Here is a 24,329-nt window from a genome sequence, read left to right on the forward strand (position 1 = left end):
AAAAAAAAAACCCTCTGAACTTAAAAATAAATATTTAATTAGTTTTCGGCATTGCATTATTTTACTTTTTTTCATGTTTTCTATATGAGCAAGCTTTATTTTACTATTTCATAATTTTTAATTTCATCCTCTCTTGTTAGTATTGATAACAATATTTATAGGCAGTTCATCCCATTTTCATTTGTGTACGGTGCAAAAAGTTGATCTTCTCACAAGGTCATGAGTAGTTTTGCGGTTGTTGGGTTTAGCCGGTGAAATTTGTAAGCAATGGGTGGGAAATGCAGAATTAAAAAATATTCATTTATCAATTGATATTTTTTAAGTATAAGAAGTGATCTAACTGTATCAAACAGTAGTAGCCTTTAGTGAAAATGCACTGCTAGGCCTTTAACACTAATTATATTTTACCTACTCTAAATTCGCGTAGCAGTCACATTTCTTTCATAATTTTAAAATTTTTATGCTTTCATTAAGAGATATGCAATGATTGTGAAGTGCCTTATAAACTTCGAAAAAATCGTCTTTTACTTGATTTTTTCTGCATACGTAAGTATTTTTAATTACTTGAGGAACAAGGTATGAACATAATTTTAAATCGGTACAGACGACGTGCGAACCATGTGAGTGATAATTGTTTTTCACAGCTGCAATAGAGGCAGAGTCCTGTTTCTTATTTTTTTCTTAAGCTGATTGCAAATTTTTCTAATACCCTTTTAAGGCAAGCTGGAAATAGCGGATTTCTTTCAATATCGCTTGATTTTATTAGCTAATTATATCTGGTGTTTAATGATTTAGAGTACATTTAATCATATATGGTTAAATGCTCTCTGGTCAACGGAGACCTTGCTGTGAATTCCGCATAGATTGGTTTTACTAATGGGAGCGATTTCTAAATGAAAATTAAAATAAAACCCAGGACAAAAATAAATTCTAAAAAAAAAAAAAATACTGATTACTTCCCTCTAGCAAAAGTTGCAAGAAAGTGAATAAATAAATAAATACATTTTCTGTTTATACCTCAGACGATCAATACGGTCAGAGCAGAACTGACAACCTAATCTAACCAGTGTATATAAAATAAACGAATGCCCTGTAACTAGTGTTATATATATTATACTATGTATATAATCATTATCACATTGATCGTATATTATTACATTGTTTAAATCATTAGTATTTTTCATATTCTTTCAGCATCATCCTACTTTATAGTTCTGCTTTCCTTTTTTTAGTACTTTTAGTTTGGCATGCTGCACGGTGGAACACTTCAACTTAATATTCTGATATCACATATTTTTATATATATTAAAGTTAAAATATAATATTTTAAGTGACACTTTTTGTTTATTATTATTATTATTATTATTATTATTAGCCATGTGGTGCAAGGAAGCCTGAGACTTATGCTGCACCAGCCAAAAAAAAAAAAAAAAAAAATTCCCGAGTTACCCTGAGAGAGAGAGAGAGAGAGAGAATAAAAGCAGAAAGGAATCACCAAGAAAGAGAAGAATGATAATATACAGCTCAGGACCCTGGGTTTGCCAAGCCCATACTCACCAGATGTGAGCCCCTGGGGTTATATATCAAGTGAAAGTAAGTTATGGACACCTTCACTCCTATGCTGCTAACACCAGGGGCTCACATCTGGTGAGTATGGGTTTGGCAAACCCAGGGTCCTGAGCTGGATATCATCATTCTTCTCTTTTCTTGGTGATTCTCCTTCTACTTCTGACTCTCTCTCTCTCTCACACAGGGTAATTCAGAATTTTTTTTTTTTTTTTTTTCTTTTTTGGCTGGTGCAGCATAAGCCTCAGGCTTCCTTGCACCATATGGCTAATGACAATAATAAAATAATAAACATCCACCCATACAGTAATCATTATCATAAACTATTTCTACTGATATATATAACTCATATAATTCATGTTTAATAAAGGTACATAAATATACACTGGTTAAGTTAGACTTGTAACTTATATTAGGAGGGTATATTAACAGGATACATACATTTATATTTTTGTCACGTGCATTTTATATATTTATTTGCCCAATACGCATTTATATAAGATTCTTTTGTCAGTATTGAATTCTCAGTCAAGACAGAAGACAATTTATTTTTTTACATTTAATGTTTGTTGGACATGAAAAAGCTTGTTCACAGAGGTAAGAAGTTGAACATTGGAGTAAAATGTTCACTGCTTTTGTTGAGATTACATGATACTCTTTTCTATTGAAATCCAAAACATGAAGTACAGAATGTTTTCTTTTCTACTCTGTATGCTGGTGTTCACGCTGTTTAAGTACTGATATATATATACCTACTTAGTGGGCTGGTTTCAGCCTCCATTTTGTATTGTCAAGAAAATTAGAAAAACTATTGCCTTATACTATGGGATTATCACCTCCTTATCCCTGCTAGAAAAGTTTCTGTATATCATTGACAAAACTCCATGAGCTATCCTAGCAGCATTTGCACTGGTCAGAGAACTCCATATCTGACTGCACAATTATCACCAGGGCTTTTTCATTTTCCACTTACTCTGAGTGGTGTACCACACATTTGGTTTGTTATTCGAGGGCTACTGCTACCCATATGCAATACTGAGCATTTTTCAGTGTTCAACTTGTTTTCATTTCTCCCTATCTGCCTAACTTTTCTAGATTCTGTTGCAGTAGTAGACCATCATTACTGTCATTAACCATCCTGCCAACCTCTGTATCATCTGCAAACTTGAACATTAAGCCTGATATGCCTTCATCAATATCATTAATAAATATAGAAAACAACAATGGGCCAACACTTAACACTGGGAGACTCCACTAATAACATTAGTCCACGAAGAGCAGTGTCCATTGATTACCACTTTGTCTTCTCCCACTCAACCATCCCTTTATTCATAGCAGCAAATTGCCCTTAATGCCACAGTGCTTCAATTTGTACAGCAGTCTTCCATGTGCAGCAGTATGAAAAACTTTCCTGAAATCCAAGAGTATGATATCAAAATTAATTTTTTGCATCCAGTTCCTTTGCAACCACTTCAGGGTGTCCAATAAAAGTGGTCAGACAAGATTTCCACTGAATAAACCCATGCTGTGTCTGAACTATAACTGGGGTCTTGTCTAGTTGATCCTGCAATGCTTCCTTCACCAGTGACTCCATTATTTTCCCCTGTGAACAGAATTTAAACTAACAGGTCTGTAATTACTCATGTCACTCTTTGATTCACCTTTGTGAATTTGGGATACATTTCCACACTCTAGTCCATGGGGACCTTCCCTGAATCCAGTGATATTCTCATAATGATGGCTAAGGGTTTGATTACTTCCTTTGCTTCCTCCTTTAATATAACTGGATAGATCCCATCCACCCTGGGTGCCTTCTTATGTTTAACTTTTGTTTGATAAATGTCTGGCTTCCACTTCCCTACAGAATTCCTCATGTGCAAATGTAGATGCAGAATACTCATTTAGTTTGTCAGCTACCTGAGCAGGATCATCAACAGTTGAACCATCAATATCAAGTGGACCAATCTGATTCAACAGTTTCCTTGTAGAGTTTACTTAAGTAAAACCTTTTCACCATTAGATATATTTTTATTTGAATGTTAATGTTTTAGACATGAATAGTGTTTATCTTTTACTGCTTTTAGCCGTCAGACTAAGCCCTACACTTAGTCAGATACTATATGGGTGTAATTGTCTTTAGCTGGTTTAACATGTTTAGTTTTATTCGAAATATACTCTTTTATTACATATACTTTTAGTACTTATTTATATAAGATTCATACCTCTTTTGACAATTCATTTATAATTCTGTTCTTGAAATAGTGACCCATTTTCATGGGTCATTGTAATATTTTATAGTCTTTGTATCTTTTACTATTCTTATATCTGTTTTTCATTCATTAATTGTTGTTGGTGCATTATAGTCTATGTTGCTGATGTGCTAGTAAACTCCAGACTAAATTCAGTAACTACCACCCACCAGTGGATGTACAAGCCAAAGCTAAACAGGTCCACCTTCATAGCCGAGAAGTAGAAATATTGAACATACTGTATCAACTGTGGTCTAGGATAAAGTCACTTGCATTCAGACCTTAGTCTGAGGGGTCAGTTTGGAAACTTGGAGACAGCCGCCCGAGAACAACAGTTGAGAAAGTGGTACAGTCCCCATATGGCTACCACTGACACAACTTGAAGGACAGGACCACCCAGCCCAAACAACTGGAAGCACTTCTGCACATGTGCTAGGGCTCCTCCGTAGCCAGGTGGGAAGGAGCAGCAGCAGTGCGTAGCACACGCTTCTTGATTAGACTGGGGTTCGAGTCCATCACCACCAAATACGGAGGATGCGGAAAGGTAAAGGGAATGGCCACCGCATATTCCTGGAGCAATATGGCCTTAGTTGCTAATACTCCTAAAAACCAAATAACAAACAACAAACAAACACATGTGCTAGTGACCACCCAGGAAGGAAGTAAGAGCCAACAAGTGCATCATCAAAATGAATACGTTCATGTGAATATACTCTAGTAAACCAAATTAGAAACCGGTACGATAATGTACAGGATGGGCCTTCACACCAAGTGGTTAGTTTGCAGGTCCATCTGTTCCCTACTGTTCGGGTTGCAGAACAGCCCAGATGTGGATCATTGGCATGAAGAACCTGATAGCACCTGCAGTCTTGTAAAAAATTAAGCAGGATAAGCCAACTATAGAGAATGAATATGGAGACAGCTGAAACAGATAGAGGAGGAACAGCAAATACAGAAGTATTTACAGTTCTTCCTTTCGAATTTGGCTCTATCCAGTACAGCTGAAGTGGAAAGAGACAAGGTTGCAATATTCAGATTAGAAGGCGCTAGCAGAATTCGAGGGACTGGACCCCACAACGATCCACACCATACCAAAGTAGAGACCCAACAGAATCCTGTGGCAAGTTAAAGACCCATTAGGTGAAGAAAGTTATAATAATCTGTTTTCTTTTTATGCAGTCATTTAAATTCAGTATGAAGTGATAGGGACAATGATTGCTAAAAATTTTATACAAGCAGGCACACAGTGAACTTCCATTCAGTATACCATATTTGCCAGACAGTATGATACACCCAAAGTTTAGAAAGAGAATTTTGGAAAAAAAAGAAATGCAAAATATATGCACTATTTTATTGTATATATTTGAAATAAAATTCACAATTAAAGGTATGATTGTTTTAGTTGAAGGAGAACCAAAATATATTTTAGCTGGTAGAACACTTTCAATTTGAAGCTAATGGTATATGAAAACTTTTGTCTTGTACCCAGCCATTTGTTAGGAATATAAATTTATAACAAATTAAAACTATTGTACTGCACAAAACAAACACCTAGTGAAGAATTCAGCTTTTTTTATTATAGTATGAAAATTAAATAACTATTTCACATAAAATATATATATTTTATATTCCATAGACCTTGCATCATGCTGCCTTTGAAGCTCAGGATTTCTAGTTGATAAATGTCATCATTTTTGGTGCTGCCATTAAAACAGCCCTTTGTGGTGAAAACAAGGGGTTGTATCAAATACTATAAGTTCATTACAAAACAATCTCTAAGAGAGGTAAGAAAAAGGATTAGATATGCATATATGTATGAAAAGATAACATGGTTTTTTACTTTTAATTTTACTGAAAGGATATGTACATATAATCTAATAGTAAATATGCAAAAGGTTTTATTAACTTTAATTCACTCCTCATAATTATTGATACATATAATCTTTATTATATTTTCAGTAGGTACATCCATGAAATACACTGATCCTTCCTGGTCTTGGCATCTCAGAATTAAAAAAAAAAAAAAAAAAAGTCCAGGGAGAATCCAGTTCTAGACAATAATATGATGTACAAGTGCAATCATTACACTACAGCACCATGCAGTGGCAGATTCAGGGTGGGTGCATGTGCCCCCCCCCTGTCATTTTTCGGAGAATATACATCAATCGTTTAAATTCCCTTTACCTACAAAAAAAAAAAAATATTTTTTCATTGTTAACATAGGATTTTGTCTATTTTTGCATTGTGGCTCAGCTATTTTCAGCTGACTACAGTTGGCAACACTGATGCTGATGTGATCGCCATTCTACTTCATGGCATCATGCAGTTTGGTTGTGCGTAATGTTTATTTCAAAGTAATGCAGACTTTAGCTGTGTGCCTGTGTCCGCCAGTCACATTATGTTTGAGTGTCATATTTGTTTTGTTCTGTGCATTATTTTGTGCACAAACAAGGCACAAAATGGTGCCCCTCCTGTCATTTTTTTCTGCATCTACCACTGGCATTATCCCTGTACAAACCATACAAAAAAAAAAATGTTTTCTGTTTTAATTTCTTATATTTGCTAAATTATTTCACTTAAAAGGATCATTTCTGATATTACAGCACTTGTGAAAAGAACTGTATTTGCCATGAATGGGCTTGCTTGATGGAAATATATATTTTTTTCCTTTTGACTCCCAATAAACATGAAGGTTTGGTATAAAAGTGGCCTTGATGGACTTGCATGTTGTCGTCATGAATGACCGATCCAACATTTTCAGCAGTGAAATCGCATGCTGTACTGTGCATCTTTCTGGATGCAAAGGTATCTTCATGACTAATATAAGGATTTTCTATGGTCATGACATGCATATTTTGTTTTTTGATGTCCATTTAAGTGAACAAAATGTCAGCTATACTTGTAGATGATATAGCTCATGTTCTTAATGCATCATACAGCAATTTTTATGCAATACTTTACTTGTACAGAACCATCAGCAGGATTAAAAACATGCAGATGGAATATGTTATGTGAGGTAATGCAGTATTCTCAAAAGCTGAACTCCAAATGGGTTTTTCTTTTGAACGTAATAAATAATTATTGTACATTTCTTCTCTGTTCTGTGACAAAGCTTCAGCTATTAATCAGGAGAATACTTTATGTAGTGAAATAGATACTAATGTATTTTACTCAACATTAATTGATATTAATTATAATAATTGATTAATTGACATTAATTGATGTTAATATGGTGGCCACTGTGCCAATCAGGTGTAGATTGCCAGATGTCCTTTATTTCAAAGGACAATCCTTTATTTTAGCCAAACTGTCCTTGTCCTTTATTGAAATGAGAAAGGATGCAATTTGTCCTTTATTTTCATTTTTCAATGCCTGTGCCTTGTAATGGCAGTGGCAGATTTCTGCAGGCGTAGGAGGTGTATACTTCAAACCCCCCCATGTGCAGGGCCCCCAGACTGACAAAAAATTACAATTTGGTTTCAAAGCTTTAACAGGGATATGTTAAAAAACCCCTCAAATGCAAAATCCACGACTGAGAAATGAATCATAAAGAGATAATCTTAACCTATTCTAGCCTCTCTGGCTCATATATGTAGTTTCACAAGCACCATGCACTTAACTGCATATTTCTTGTTGAAATTATATTTTTTGACAAAGTATAAAAACTTCCACCTTATGTGGCCATGATCTAATTTTCACAAAAATTGTGCGACTGGTAGGCAATTAATAAAATCATAGGTATCGGAAAAATCACTTTTTATAATATGGAGTTCAGTGACTTTGTTTAAACTGTTTTTCCTATAACTTTACAAAGAAAAATTTATCAATTTCATTTATATGGTTATAGGAACCTACATATTTCATGTTATATACAAACATATTTCATTTTTAAGCCATCAAAAATGTAATTTCCCCCAAAAAAAAAGAAGAGCCTTTGTTCTTATAACAAAAATTGGGAGCAAGAATACGAATGGCTAGCTTCAACAAATGATCCTCATGAGGCGAGATGTCTCCTCTGTACTTAAAGTTGGTTATATGAGCATCTTAGCAGTTACTCAGCATAAAGACTCACAAGCTCATAAATCAGCAAATTCTTCAAATCTTGATAGGTTTCTTGTAAAAAAGAATATGAAAGAAGAGGATTTAGTTACTGCAGCAGAAATAACTCATATTTATCATTCAATTAAGCATCACCATTCTTTTAACTCATTAGATTGTAGCATGAATTGAACTCTAAACTTTAAAATTATTCAAAAATGGCACCAAAAATATCAGGTGGAAGAACTAAATCTGCTGCCATTGTTTGTTATGTTTTAGGTAAAAATGCATTGCAAATTATTTTGGGTGGTTTAAAACTTTATGATCCACCATTATTTTTTTGTTTAGAGATTGATGCTTCTAATAGAAAGAATACGAAAATGTTTCCTTTGTCAGTTCAGTACTTCAACAAAGAATATGTTCCTACAAACTATTTAGTTGATTTTTTTGAAAATGTTGATGAGAGTGCAGATGGAATGTTTGAGTGCCTAAAAAAATTCAATGAGTAATTTAGGATTGGATATGCAAAGGGTATCTAATTTCAGTGCAGACAATGCAAACTATAATTTTGGGAGTAATAAATCCTTATTCCAAAATATTAAGAAATTAAATGAAGACATAATTAAAGCAAACTGCCATGCTCACATTATTCATAATTTAGCTAAATAATATTTATTTATATACTTTCTGTAATTTAGATATTGATATAGAAAATATTGTCTTGAAAATATATGGTCATTTTTCTGTTTCAGCTAAAAAAAAGGATAACCTTAAAGAATTTAAGGTTATCCCTTCATGAGTTTGCCGAAACAGAGTTTAAAGAAATTTTAAAGCACTTATTTTAAAGCACTTAACTAGATGACTTTCTTTACAACCATGTATAGAGCAAATTTTGTTTTTATGGAAGGCTTTGAGCCTTTATTTCGTAAGCAAACCAAAAGACTGTTTCTGCTGCATGCCTCTTCTATAGATATTTCCAAGGGCATTGTTCTTCTGAATTGGCTTCTATAATTCCCGCTCTCTCTTTCAAAACAGTCCGAACACGTGCCGCCACAAGCCAACATCCATTTACTGTCCAACTTCAAACTCACAGAGCCAACTTTTCATCTTCCTCATTTATTCATTCAACTGCCGTTTTTCTGGAACAACCTTCCTTCATATGTATTTCCTGAAAATTACAGTCTACAGAAGTTCAAGTCCAATGTCAACAAATATCTTCTTTCATCTTCTCAACCTCCAACCCAAGCATGGTACTAAGTACTGTAGGTTCTAATTCCTCTCGTATTTGGGGTTTACATAAAAAAAAAAAAAAAAAAGAATCAAAATCCATATCCTTCCCCATAGAAAGCCATGGTTTACCATTAAATATTTTAAATTCTAAATTAAACTAAAATTTGTAAATATTTATAGTCAATATGAAAACTATAATTTTTAAACCAAAATCTAAAAAATATAAACAAAATGTTTAATTATTAACTAAAAAATCATTCAATTTTCCTTTTTTTTGGGTGGAAGGGGGTGGAGTGAGAGTTGGTGAGTCAAAGGATAATGAGTCCTCATTATCCTTTAATTAATGTTTAAAAATCTGAAATATTTCCTTGGTTTCTAAATGTAGACGACTTATTGCAATAGTTTTTTTCAGTGAATTTCACAGCATTTCCAAAATAGTTAAATATGTGCATCTTGTCTGGTGTGGTGGTTGTGCTACCACCTGTGCAACTACAGTAGAGTGTTGATTATCTGGAATAATTGATGTCAGACCTCTTCCGGATGGTCAAATTTTCCAGATAATCAAACAAAATTTTCCAGTAAGATTAAATAAATTTAATCTTACCTTACGATTAAATTAAGATTAATTAAATAAAAAAAAAATTATAAACCAATCTCAGAAAACAGAAACATCCATCCAGGCATTTTTATGATTTTTATACAAAACAGGAAAATTAGAAAGATTTTTAAATGCTCTCGTTTTTTTTCTATTTACTGTTAACGAGCATGGACAATGTGCGTCCCAGTGGCATTTGCACACACACAGCAATTGTAACTCGCTCTTTTCTCATCTTAAAACTTGGTGCAGGCATTTCTATTTTAGTGGCTGGGGTTTTTCTCTGTAATGATTTCTATAAGTCCGTCTCATCAACATTATAAACGTTTTCTTTCTCTTAATTTGCTATAACTGAAGCAAACTTACTTCTCAGAGGACACCACTGCTGATTTGTCTGCAGAAAGTTTCTCTCCTTGAATATCTAGTTCACGTATACCCTTGTCTTAGTTTTTCAGCCAACTTGTGCTTGTCTTAGTTTTTCAGCCAACTTGTGCTTGTCTTAAAATCTTCATTACCTATTAATTTTCAATTAAAATCCAATGTTTTTTCACCCAATATTGGGCCAGACTTGTTCACTTAAACTTTGCTTCTGAAGAAACCACAAAGTACACACTCTAAAGCATTTTAGGAAATCTCTTTGGAGAGATTTCCTAAGTTTTCACTTATTAGAATCGAAATTCAATTTGCAAACATGACCACTATAACCGGAGCCTACTGTACTACCCTCAATAAAAAAAAAAAAAAAAAAAGAATGAAAGATCAGCCTTTCAAATTGTTCCAGATAACTGATATTCTACTGTATTTAAGTGAAGAGTGGCATTAAACTTGATTGTCAGTGACATCACTATGAACTTTCGAATTCCATGCTTGTTTTCAGTTCAGGGTATACTTCTCACACAAGTGTTTTTGAATGATTTGTTTTTTGCATAAATAAAGGCGAGAACATGAAATGCATTCAGTGAAGAAGTTTACTATTCTGTGGGAAGTGAGGTGGGTATGATGATTCAAGTGTGGAATAATGTAAAGCATACCAAATTTGAAATAAATTTGAAAATGGAAGTGAGTAATAGTATCTAATACATGTGTATATACATATATTATTTAAAAAACAATTTTTTTTAAGTATTTGTACCCATTTTTTAAAATGTGTACACTTACAAAAGTGTATGAAAGTGTACTTGACCTTTTTTAAGTTTTTTGATTTTTTGAATTTTTAAAATTCAAATGGCATTTTTTAAATATTTGATTTATTAAAAAAGTGACATATCTTTTCAGCAAACAGAATTCAAAAAATCCAAAACTTTTCCAGAAATAATAATAATAAAAAAAAAGCACTTGTCACATGCGATGCTACAGTGTTTGCTACACTTTGGGGTGCTATCACTGCTATATTAAAATACATTAATTCGTATTTTGTATTTTGTGGATATAATTAATTGAAGCATAATTAAAATAAATTTGCAAATTAGTTGTATTCGTGTTGCCATTGGTTGCTTCTATCTGGTGGCCACTTTCCTGAACTTCCCAATCTACAAATGATTGGAATCAGTTTTTACAGCTGAATGTGTTTCCAAACCACAGTCCATGGTGTGATAGGACTGTATAAATTTCTTTTTATAATAGTGTGAAGTATTTTTGCATATAATTTTGCGTAATGTTGTGACTTCAGTAATAATTTTGAAATGTACGTATACTGCACAAGTGCAGTGGCTGCGTGCTAAAATATTTTTCAAGATTATTTGTATATTTTATTTCTTTTATTATTATATATTTTTAGATTAAAAAGGCCACTCTATTGATTTGATTGAGACATCCTAGCACTTACTGATACTTGGCATCAAAATTCTACTGATAATAACCCTCCACTTTTGCCATATAATACAGTCCATTCCGGTTATTTGGGACACATCGGGACTAGTGCATTTTGGCCCAATTAAGTGGATGCCCCAATTATCCGAAGTTTCACGTAAATAGTTAAAAATACAATGTACCCCCCTTTACAATTGGTTCACTGTACAATCAAATCATGTTACGACGAACTCAACATAGTAAAGTACCATTTGCTATACGATGTGCAGTAAGCGCCGGTCATTGTGATCACGTTTATGAATTGAATTTTAATTCTATTAAACAGCGATTCTTATTAGCGAAAATAGGAGGAATATTATCCACAGGCTATAAAAGCAAAGATATATTAAGCACAAATTTACCCTTTATTACCTTACCAATTAAAAAATTAAATGATATGTGAAAATCAGAAGAATATACATGATAATCGAATAATTAATACATACTGTAATATGTACATACGAACTAGTTGACATTTCTGTCCACTGACATTTGTGGGTGGGGATTAAAATTTAAAACAAACAATAAAAAGATAAGCAATCAATAACAAAGAACACGGCACACACAAATTGCAAGTAACACAATACGCGCAAGTGAGAACAGAGTAACGAGTTATAAAGCTTTAAAAATAGGAATGAAGAGAAGATCTGAAAATTAATTTTTTTATATGATTGAAGATTTCATGGAAGTGTAAACACATTTTGCCATAATAACCCACAGAATTCCAGCTGTTGGTATTATCGCAAATTCAGTAAGATCGAGTTTACTGTCCGTTTATGATAGATTTCACTAACAGAAAAGCCCAATAAACAGGTGAGTGCTAATTGTTTTTATTGTTTTATGGTAGTGACTTCCAGAATTTCAACCGAACCATGTGGTACCGTCGGAGACAATCGTAGGGTAATCTCCAGTGCTGCGGTCTCCTGCCCCAATTAAACGGCATGCTGTCCCAATTAAGCGAAGTAAACCCTGGCTATTTTCTCGATTGGTTTCTGTTTTTTAAGATTTGCCCCAAATAACCGGAATCCACTGTATTTGTAAACTATTTATTATTTTAATTGCATATTCATTGAATTATATTGTATAGGGCATGTATAAAGTCTGGAACCATTATAAACATAGATTTAATTTAAAGTTTATTTTCTTTTTTTTTCCTGGTTAATGTTGCCCATGTATAATAATCATGTTAGGCTTATAATAGTGCACAGAAATTGCCTTGTTTTGAGGATATAAAGGGGTGGACACAGAGAAATAGCAGCAGAGTTCAGTAACCATCATCTAGAAAAAAAAAAAATCCCATATCTGAATTTGTAGTAGTAAAACTTTTGTTAAAAATTTAAAGAAATGGGTTCAGTTACTGATAAACCTCATTCTGGTCATCCCATCATTCAAGAACTAATCATGGCAAAGGTTATTTACAGTTGAAAGTTTATTCTTTAAAAATTACAGACTTGCAGCATCTTAAGGATAGACTAGTACAGATACTTGGATCTATCAATGCTGATATGTGGGAAAATATTAGCATTAGCAAAGGCACATGATGCAAGAAAGCAAGCTTATATAGCATCAGCCAAAAAAAAAAAAAAAAAAACCCTTATTTCACCCATCCACTCGCTCCAAATGTTTGTCAAGTTCTGCGTGGAATCTATTTAAGCTATCAACTTCTACAACGACAGATGGAAGTTTGTTCCAGCAATCAATCACCCGCTGGCTAAAGGCAAACATCCACACATCTATCCTACAACCATCTTTCCTCAATTTGAATTTATGCCCTCTTAGGCGATTATTTTGAGCAAGAGGAAGAATATCGTCATTGAGCATGCCCAAACCATTCAAGGCTTTATACACCTGAATCAGATCACCTCACAGATGCCTAGTCTCCAGACACTGTAATTTATCATTAGTGCCAACGTGTACAACAATATCACCCTTTGTGCCCTTAAAAGATGATATCTGCTCTACGGCATCAACCTTTGTCCCTGGCAGACATGCCTTTTTGCACAATATGTTCCTGTTTCCCTGACAGTAGTCACGTATAATATTCCTTTGGAACCAACACATTCTGCCTTGGGGGTTGCCATTGTGTTGCATGATGTCCAAGTGATGCTCTGGCATTGATGTGGGCAGTTGAGAGCTTGATGGGCCCTTCAATTAAATCCTTTGAGGGCATCCACCCAGTCATTCAAGCTCTCATATAAGCCCATAACAATGCACGTGACTTCCTCACACTCCTTGCATCGCACACACACAAAGACATTCCCTGTTTTAAGAAACACATAAAATCTAAGGAAGTGCATCCAATTGATGTTGGTGGACAATGCAATGTTGAGTCTGTTTGGTGTGACATAAGTACTGGGAAAGGAAAACATGTTGTATTGTGTACAAAAATGTTTTGAAATTAGTGGTGGTCACTCTGACCACAGGTATTGAAACTAAAATGTTTACATTGATTTCAGACTTTATGGATGCTATATTTTAGTATTTCTTATGGTACTCAGAAACTCCAGTATCTGATCTCGAAAGATAAAAGCAGATATTTTCTCTAAAGATAGTTTCAACTTCATTAATATTTAATATATTATTAACTGTGATTATATTAGCATTATAGCAGTAAGTAGTGTGAAAATCATCCATTACTATTTAACTTTCACTTATTTTAACTTATTATTTCACTTCTTGTAACTCACTGTCTAACTTTCACTTATTGTATCTTACTGCCAAAAGTAGTAATATGTGGACTAGGATAAAAAATCCAACCAAAAAAATAAAAAAAGTAAATAAATTAAAAAAAACTCATAAAAATAATAAATAAATAAAAAAATTTCCATTAAAAAATTTATATATAAAACAATTTTTAAGCATTTTTAAGTATAAATATTTTTATAAACATTAGAGTTTTCATTTCATTACATGCTATTGCTTCTTATAATTTTGAAATACAGTCAGAGCTTTTTTGTAAATATTTATTTTATTTTAATTTGTAAATATTTTAATTACAGTAAATACTTATTCTCATGGTTGGTGTATGAGCTGATTTATGCTAAAATATGAATTTGCCCAACCTCAGAGGCCTTTTTCAGGATATCAAAAACTACAGATATGTGGTTATCCTTTATAAAACTATTGTTCTGCCAATCCTTGGAATTCAGTTCACCCATCTGGAATCCTCACACAAAGACTTTAACTAACAAAATTGAAGCAGTCCAAAAAAATTTTCTTCGTTACCTAACGTACCACAATCCTCTATTCTTTTACTCAGTGTATTATGAATTGCTGTGTGATTACTTTCATCTGAGGCCTCTGTGCACCAGAAGAGTTACTGCTGAGATCACCCTTCTAGCCAAATTAATCATTGGAACTTGTGAAGCATCTGATATCCTTAGCAAAATCAACTTCAGTGCTCCTTGTAGACAAGTCAGGAACCTTACACCGTTTCGCCTTGACTCTGCCACCACGGACTTTATGAAGTTCAGTCCACTGAACAGAAACAGCAAATCAACCTCTCATTGACTTCTTTGACAACTTCCAGTCACTGATGAACTCCATCCACAAGTTTGCCTCTTCTCTTAAACTGCAAAGTGACTAGCTCTGATCTAATTATTGTAGTTTATTAGTATTATGTGTTTTATTATTTTTCTATTCTCTAACTGATTAATATTACTTGTTTTACTGTAACTTAACTTAATGCAGTCCTCTTTTGTACATATGATTTTAATGTTTGAATCTATATAAATGTTTATCTTCCTGTTGGATTTCATATTATTGTTATTATGTTTATTGTTCTGATCTCAGATACACTGTTAATGGTTACTTGTTGTGTATCTTGTTATTAATAAAAAAATAATAATAAAAATAAAAATAGATTAAATGTAATTTTTAATGCAGTATTGTTAGTTTTAGAAAGTCTATGCATGATTTGCATGTATTGTTGCACAAGCCTTGTGAATGTGATTGTTTGTAAAGAAATATCTGTATCTAGAGAGAAAAGGGACTTAAAAAAAGTAGTATGGAAGAAGAGTAATAAACTAAATGGCTAAGTTACAGAACGTAAACTGATAGTTTTAGCATTCTATAAAGTTATCTTAATTAATTGATAAGGAGATAATTATATTTACTTTTCATGTCTATTAATCATGGAAAATTAAAAATAATCATTTGATTTAAGAAAAAAAATTGAACATGCCTGAAACGAACTCAGTGTGCTCAATAACTAACTTGTTTTTTTGAATTGCTGTCAAATAAAATGCTTATTTAAAGGTGTGAAATGTGGCAGAAACAAAAAAAAATAAATAAATAAAAGACAAAACAATAGATTACCTTTCTCCTAGTGGCAAACATACCTAGCACAGATAAGGTTCCTGTTTAATCAGTGGGAAAATCCAGAAGCCCCATTGCTTGATATGTTTGAAGCCATTGCAGACTATGTATTGAGAAAACCAAAATGTTCTTGGATGTCATCTAAAATCTATGAAGAATGGATCAGAGACTTAAATGACAAGGTGAGTGAGAAGAATAAAAAAAAAATTGCTGTTTCTGGATAACTGCTTCCCTCACTGCCAGTGAATGGTCTTTGTGAAATCACTGCAGGGTATCTGCAGTATAGTGTGACATCTGTTCTTCCACTACTCGATGAAGGTACAATCCAGAGCTTTGAAGAAAAACTATCAAAGAATGCTTAAACAAAATTTTGCTTTTTCTCTAAAGCAAAAAAATGCAAAATGGGAAGCTGCATGCATACTGCCTATTTATGTGTTTCAGTATGAGATGAAATGGAAAAAAAAAAAGGTTATTACCAACTGCTTCAAATATGCTGGATTTATCACTTGGAGTGATACAACAAATGATGCTTCACATGCTTCTTCCTCTGTTAATTGCAAAGAACAGGCCAGTTATAGTGAAGAAAGTTTTGAGGATATGCATCATCACCTAAATTAGACAGGAAACATGTTTTGAATACTATGTTTAAGAGAATACAGAAATTGGTGTTTCTAGGTATGCACAAATGAAGAGGTTTTGGGTTCCACATATGTCATTACAGGCATAATGGAACCTGAAATTTGTAGTGATTAAGAGAGGAACCTACTATGGTTGAGCAAGAAGTTTCATTTGAAGGGCTCTCATCAGGGGTTAAAACTTGTACATAATTTTTTTCGAGCATAGCCTAAATATGAAAGTGAATAAACTGCTTTCATGCATGGCTTATTCACTATTCATAATTGTCTTTTAAAACCTGCTCTGCCACTGAAACAGAATGTTTGGACACATTATTTTGAAATCTGAAACCAATTCCCCTGTCTATAGTGAGGCCTTTATATATATGTAAGTGTGCACACATATACATAGATACTGTATATAGTAATTACTGTATACATATGTACAATTGTAGATAGTAATCACTGTAAATATGTAATTTACAAATTAATCTTCCCTCACTGCCAAGTGAATGGTCTGTGTGAAATCACTGTAGGGTACCTGCAGTATAGTGTGTGACATCTGTTCTTCCACTACTGTACAATCTATCCAAAATATACAATTTTCATTTTCTTGCTTAATACTGTAGTACATATTATGAAATAGATTATACTATGTTGTATCAGTAGAATTAAATTAAATGTTCAAACATTGTTCTTTTTTGAACTATCGATAAAATTATTTGTCATTTCCTGGAAGGGTGCTATAAAGAGCTTCAACTGTGTTATGTTTTGTTATACTGTACTTGCAGTACTGTATTTTAAAAACTTGCCATATAGTTCTCCCTCTAGAAGAGTGTTAGCTGACCTGCAGTATATGCTGCTTATGTCAGTGACAGACACAAAAAAAAATTTTATTGTATGTTTATTTTCAATCTGGATTATTGTCAGAAATTATGACCAGAGTTTCAACGTGACAGTTTCAGTGTAAATATCAAAGAATGCTTAAACAAAATTTTACTTGTTTAAGCATTCCTTGTGGCCTGTAACCATAGTCTATACATATTTACTACCTTTTAGTGTTTGTTTAGTGAAAGTATGTAGGATTGTTAATGAGCTCGTGACATCAGTTCTGTAAGTACAAAAAAAAAGTTATATGAAATTTAATTTATAAACATAATCTTTTCTGGATTTTTGTTATTTCAAGCATTTAACATAAAATTCCATTTCATAGTTGGAATAGGGAGATTATTGATTTTTTTTAAGAACTTTACCTAAAATTTTTGGCATGGTATGTTTTTGTTTTTGCAGTAGTCTCCCCTGCATCTCTGAAGGGGGAAGGTGAACCTTTTATGCCACCCAAGACAAACTGAATTTGCCTTAGGTGGCATGCAATGCATTTCCACCATAATATGTGGCATGTTGCAGGAAAAGGTTGCTCATTAATTCTCTAGAATATAATAAAGGAATTGTGAAAAGGAATGGACATTAAAGTATTGTTTCGTATGAAGGTAAGCAGGATAAAATCATATTTGAGCTTCCTGCTTGAAGCACATATGTAAGCTGCCATCTTGCAGAACTCAAACAAATAAACAGTAAGATGCAAAAGAACCAAAAATGCTGAGACATTAACTTTAATGTCTCACAGCAGTTAATGTTACATTTTATAATTAGCTATAATTTTTTCCTCTGCTTATTTTAGTACATCCGCTTTGGTAAATATGATATTTCTTTTGTGAGTAAAGCTGAGTCCATTATTTTCTTTAATTTAGTGTAACAGTGCAACTCCAAAAATTGTCGTGAAAAGAGAAGCTGTTTCTGTTGCATCTGGAGCTGTAGTCCCATCTTCAGTGACAGAAGATATTAATACTTGTTCACATCAGAATGCCAAAGAATATGTGGAACATGTATCACCTCATCACAAACTTCATTCTTCAACTGAAATCCAGGAAAATTTAAGCAAACCCAAAATGGTCTCCGATTCAAATTATCCTTCCGTCCACCTAACAGATATTTTGAACTCTCTTGCACATGATATCCCTAATGAAGATCAACCCCTCTTTTTCATTCGAAAAGCACATAGAATTGTTGATTTCAATAGCTTAAAAAGGTTAGCAGATGATCCCCATCTAACTTTTCACTCTGGCAAATCAACGTATGTAACAGGATCAAGATTTCCTACTGTAGATTGTAACCAGTTTCCTCAGCAGCAAGTAAATAACACTGTAGAGAGAGAAGAGTATAATAGTAACGTGACAGATAAAAATAAAAAATTAGTTCTTATAAATACTGTAAACCCATCTGGTCTTCAGTGGCACGAGGAAACCATTGAGTTAAAATTTCTGCCATCATATTATAAGAGGCTTTCAAAATTCCGGCTTACAGGTAAGAAAAAATATATATTTTTTATTTTTGTTTTAATTATTTATTAAAATTCATTTTATTTTGAAAATTCAGTGGAAGTGTTGTAATTCATCATGCAGGAAAACTAATTATAAACTGTAGTCTCCCCATTTCTCTATGCACAAATTGGATGAATTGAAAATTGTAATAATTGGAAAGTAAAGTAAAGTAACTTGCATTAATTTTAAGATCAAAAAGCAGCCATTATTTCCCTCTGGATCTTTCACCAGAATTCTGAGTGGATGTAATTGAAAAATGACAATTCAATGTAGATGTTGCAGTCTTGTGGTCCATATTATCCTGAAGAATTGTAGCAATAGATCCAGGGGAAATATCATTTGCTGCCTTTTTGATTTTTAAATCTACGTAAGTTATTTTAACTTTCCAGTTATCATCATTTTCAGTGTTTAAAGCAGCATTTCTCACACTTTCTGAGCCCATGCCTCCCTTGACCTGTACAATTTTCCCGGCACCTCCCTTGAAGTAAAACATCCATAATTATGCAATTTCTAGTTCTCTGGCAAAACTAGAGTTTCTCCTATTGTGTGTGGTGTTTTGCATTTTGCGATTCTTTAAGAAACTTGTTACGATGCTAGCAATGCATTTGATGGAACAGAAACTATTTTTTTGAACATTTGCTTTTGTTTATTAAACTCATCTAATTAAATTAATTTAATCTAATTTTAATTCTATGGGCTTACCAATGTATTCAGAATGCATAGTTTTAAGGTGCCGTTTTAATTTGCCTGGTCTCATGCTATCTGCAGCCAAAACTTTTGTACAGAACAAACACATTGGTTTTTCCAAGCCATCTATAATAACACTTGTGAATCCTAATGATAAATAGGATTATGATGAATCATATTTTCTTGTCTTGGGAGTTCTACCTCTTTGTTCCGTGTTGCTTGTATTCCCTCTACCTTTACTTGTATCAGCATCAGTATCTTCATTATTAGTGGATTTTCTCTTGTAACCAGTCAAAAATTTATCCATTTGTCTAAAAATATTAGGATTAAATTTGTATTCAACTTATATATTCAAATTCAGCATTATATTCAACAATTTATATTCATATTTATATTATATTCAACTACTGCTCATCTCAGATGCCCAAATTATTCGCTGTATGATTCCTTTCGCCTCAAAGGTGGTACTTGTACATATGTCCGTTCTGATATTCCCTGTCAGGGACTTGGAAATTTGGAATCCCCTCTCTTTGATCTTCTCTGACTTAAAATCTCTCTACCTCATTGTGTCAAATTCATCTGTTGTCTCTACCGTTCTCCCAACTCCACTAATCACTTGGAGCTCTTTGACTTCCTCTTTTTGCAACTTGACTTTCTCCAGTCGAACTTTCCTAACAGTGAGGTAATTTTCCTTGGTGATTTTAATGTTCACAACTCCAGCTGGCTTCCGTTTTCTAGTCACACCGACCCAGCTGGTCGAGATGGTGAGGCTTTTGCAATTACTAATGACCTTGTACAGATTGTTCATTTACCTACAAGAATACTGGACAATCCTAATCATACAGCTAACACGCTTGATCTTTTTCTCACAAACAACCCTTCTAAGTACGCTGTCGAAATGAGAGGTCCTTTAGGCACTTCAGATCACAACTTGGTGATTGTCTCTTCTCCAATGGAACCTTTATCTCATGGCTATTCCCAACCTCGTGTTGTTTGGCATTGCAAGAATGCAAAATGGGATGACCCGCGAGATTTCTTTTCCTTGGTCGGATTACTGTTTCAAAAGTTCTGATGTCAGCGTTTGCTCAGATCGTGTCAGTGAAATTATTCTTGCACGAATGAAATCCTTTATCCCACACTCCACTTTAAAATCTCGTCCTTTATCTAAACCTTGGTTTTCCAATAAATGTGCTAAGACTGTTCAAAAAGAAGAATGTTGCATATTGTAATTGATTTGTTTCTAATTCTTCAGTTTCATTTTCTGTCTACACCAAAGCTCGCAACAAATGTAAAGCCGTTATTAATCAGTCCAAACTAGAGTTTGAACAGGCTAAGAGTAGAAAACTTGCTTCTTGCCCTAATGGTAGCCAAGCATTCTGGTCTCTTGCCAAAGCTATTGGCCGCAACTTTTGCACATCTCTGCTCTTACCTCTGTCCAAACCAGATTGTTCTGTTGTCACTTCAGCTAAGGATAAAGCTGATCTGTTAGCATCCCATTTTTCTTCCGACTCATGTATTAATGACCTTGGTAAAACAGCTGCCACCATTTCCAACACGCTCCATTCAATGCCTCCTGTGGTCTTCTGTCAAAAGGATGTCAGAAGGATTTTGATGAATCTTGATGCTAAGAAAGCTCCTGTTCCCGATGGTATTTCTCCACTTGTTCTCAAAACCTGTTCTACTGAACTTACTCCTGTTCTATGTCGCCTTTTTTCATTTTCTTATTCCAAAGGTGTTTTTCCTTCTGCTTGGAAATTTGTTCATATCCAGCCAGTTCCCAAAAAGGGTGACAAATCCCTCCCATCCAATTATCATCCCATTGCAATTACTTCTACTCTTTCTAAAGTAATGGAGAAATCAATTAACCGCCAACTCTTAAACTACCCAGAAACCTTCCATCTGATCAACGATCACCAGTATGGATTCCGTCAGTGTCGATCCATTGATATTCTGGCTTATGTTACCCATTTATGGACTAATTGAATGGAAAGGTTTGGTGAAACACAAGTAGTTGCTCTTGACATCTCAAATGCTTTCGATTGTGTTTGGCATAAAGGTCTTCTAAACAAGTTTCCATCTTATGGTTTGCCAACTGTTTTTAGTAATTGGTTATCCAGTTTTCTCTCTGATCGCTCACTGAGGGTGATGGTAGATGGCTCTCTGTCTTCTAACTTCTCCACTAATGCCGGTGTCCCCCAAGTTTTAGTTCTTTCCCCCACTCTTTTCCTCTTGTATATTAATGACCTTCTTCCATTGACTGGAAATCCCATCCATAGTTTTGCCAATGATAGCACATTGCATTCCACTTTCCATTTTGATAAACCTTGTGCTGCTCAATCAGCTTCAACTTCTTGAAAATCTGCCACCAATTCCTTAAATGCTGATCTTCAGGTAATTCTCCAGTGGGGCAAAGACAACTTAGTTGATTTCAGTCCTTCTAAAACTCAGTCTTGTCTTATATCTCGCAAAAAGGATTCTTCTACTCCTATGCTTATCTTTAGTGACACTCCGATTTCTAGGCGAAATGATATCTCTTTTGGGGATTACCCTGACTTCTAATCTCTCTTGGCACAAGCACATTGCAAATATTGCTTCCTCTGCATCTAAAAAACTTAGTTTTCTCTTTCGCTCTCAGCATTACCTTTCTTCCAAGCAGCTGCCAACTCTGTATAAATCGCAAATCCACCCTGCCATGGAATAATATTCCCACATCTGGGGTGGTGCCCCCAAAACCTCTCTCAGGCTTCTTGATTCCATTCAGAAGAGGGCAGTTAGGTTAATTAATGATCAATCTCTAACAGGGTCTCTCCACTTGTTGTCTCATAGAGGTATTGTTTCTGCTGCATGCATCTTCTACAGATACTTCCACGGGAACTGTTCTTCTGAATTGGCTTCTATAATTTCCACTCTCTCTTTCAAAACAGTCCGAACACGTGCCGCCACCAGCCAACATCCGTTTACTGTCCAACTTCAAACTCCAGAACCAACTTTTCATCTTCCTCGCCCCTCGACGTGGGCACCTGTACGTGGTGAGGGGACCTCCCAGTGACGCTGCTGGACTTCCAGACTAGCATCACTGGGATCCAACGCCCACAGCCTAGGTTCCGGGCTTACATCAATGGAATCCGGCGTGTTTGCCGTGCGCTGCGACCCGTGGAAATTCGGAAAGGGGGATCCTGGTGGTTGAGGGGCCCAGCTTCAATACACCACTTTGGCCCCTGCTTCGACAAGACGGGTGGTCCTGGAAGGCCCGGCTAGGATCAATCGGCTAGTAGGTTCGCCTGCGAGGGTCAACCGTGTCAATGCCACGCCCCTACCCTCATGGTCCGAGGGACAGGATTCAGGCTGGCGGCGGTGCGGGTATAGTGTCTGGGTAGCCCTGGCGTTCCACTCCCGAGCGCATTTATTGCATGCCGGGTAGTGGGCGTCCCTTTGGGCTCCGTGGTGGGTGGGGAGCCCGGGCACTGAACAATAAAATAAACTCTATGAATCCTGAGAAACTTACTTCTTCAGGGGCCCCAACCCGGTCCCTATCTGAAAATTTAGACGGAGAATCAGATAGCATTATTGCTAATAAGAGGCAGCGAACTGAATTACCATCAGGTCCTATCCCGCGGTTTTTAATCATGCACTCCACCAATGAAAAACCGATTGGAAAAATGTCACCTTTCTTTATACAGAAAGGATTAGATGGGTTAGCAGGTTCTCCCAAATCAGTTAAGAGGCTCCGCTCTGGAGACCTTTTAATTGAAACTAAAAATGACAGGCAATCTGAACATCTCCTCCGAACAACATCAATCGGAGGAATCCCTATAACGGTGACACCACACAGAACACTCAATTCATCGAGAGGTGTCATTTCGGAGTGGGACCTTCTCGACGTATACGAGGAGGAAATCTGCTCCGAATTAAAACCACAGGGAGTCATTGCCGTCAAGAGAATCACTGCGCGAAGGGATGGAAAAATTGTTAAAACCAGGAGCGTTATCCTGACTTTTAACACTCCTAAACCTCCTGATGAGATTAAAGCTGGATACATCAACTGTTCAGTGCGTCCATACATTCCGAACCCTTTACGGTGTTTCAAATGCCAGAAGTATGGACATTCTCAAATGGCCTGCCGTGGAGTCCTTGCATGCGCTCGATGCGGTGCAAAGGACCATGAAACAACAGCATGTTCAGCCCCAAAACCCACCTGTATTAACTGTGAGGGAGAACACCCGGCCTACTCAAGAGCATGCCAGAGGTGGAAAGAAGAAAAAGAAATACAGCGGCTGAAGGCAGAGCTAAACATTTCGTACCAGGAGGCAAGGAAAGCGGTGAAACCGCTCAACATCAACAAGCCTACCTACGCCCAGAAGGTAGCAGGGAGGTGTTCCATCGGAACACAGACGGACATGTCCATCCCTCCAAAGGAGTCTTTCACTCCCATCGCGCGTTATCTGTTAAGTCCGCAAAAACCTGCACAGAAGGACCAATCAACTGCCACTCCTGTATCGGTACCTCCTAATGCTCCTAAAGTAACAAAGGCAATCACCAAAGAAAAAAATAAGAAAGGTGAAGTACCTCCTACTTCCCAAGAAAACATGGAGGTCGAACAGAAGGAGGTACCCGAAGAGTCAGTCTTGGAACTCTTTGCGGAGGAGGAAATGGACACGGGACAGCGTCCATTCTTCCCCAAAAAAGATAAATCCAAGACTGACAAAAGTAAGCCCTCAGCACCTCGGAAGCCGCCTGATGGACCCACCAAGCCAAAATAATGGCTAAATTCCTACAATGGAATTGTCGTGGATTCCGGCGAAAT

General features: G+C 35.2%; 1 protein-coding gene across 1 annotated transcript in view; it reads left to right on the plus strand.

Annotated features, from left to right (window-relative positions):
• The first annotated feature begins 452 nt into the window (after positions 1-452).
• Cox10 (Cytochrome c oxidase assembly factor 10) overlaps positions 453-24,329 on the plus strand; it is a 76,195-nt gene continuing 52,318 nt past the window's right edge. The window contains exons 1-3 of the mRNA XM_090386592.1: positions 453-546; positions 5,452-5,599; positions 18,209-18,821. Of these exons, the coding sequence (XP_090242718.1) occupies positions 5,498-5,599; positions 18,209-18,821 (715 nt within the window). The 5' untranslated portion in view covers positions 453-546; positions 5,452-5,497. The remainder of the gene's footprint in view (positions 547-5,451; positions 5,600-18,208; positions 18,822-24,329) is intronic.

This window comes from Mastigoproctus giganteus, chromosome 12, assembly GCF_048544385.1.
Source record: "Mastigoproctus giganteus isolate SK-2022 chromosome 12, ASM4854438v1, whole genome shotgun sequence".
Classification (NCBI taxonomy): domain Eukaryota; kingdom Metazoa; phylum Arthropoda; class Arachnida; order Uropygi; family Thelyphonidae; genus Mastigoproctus; species Mastigoproctus giganteus.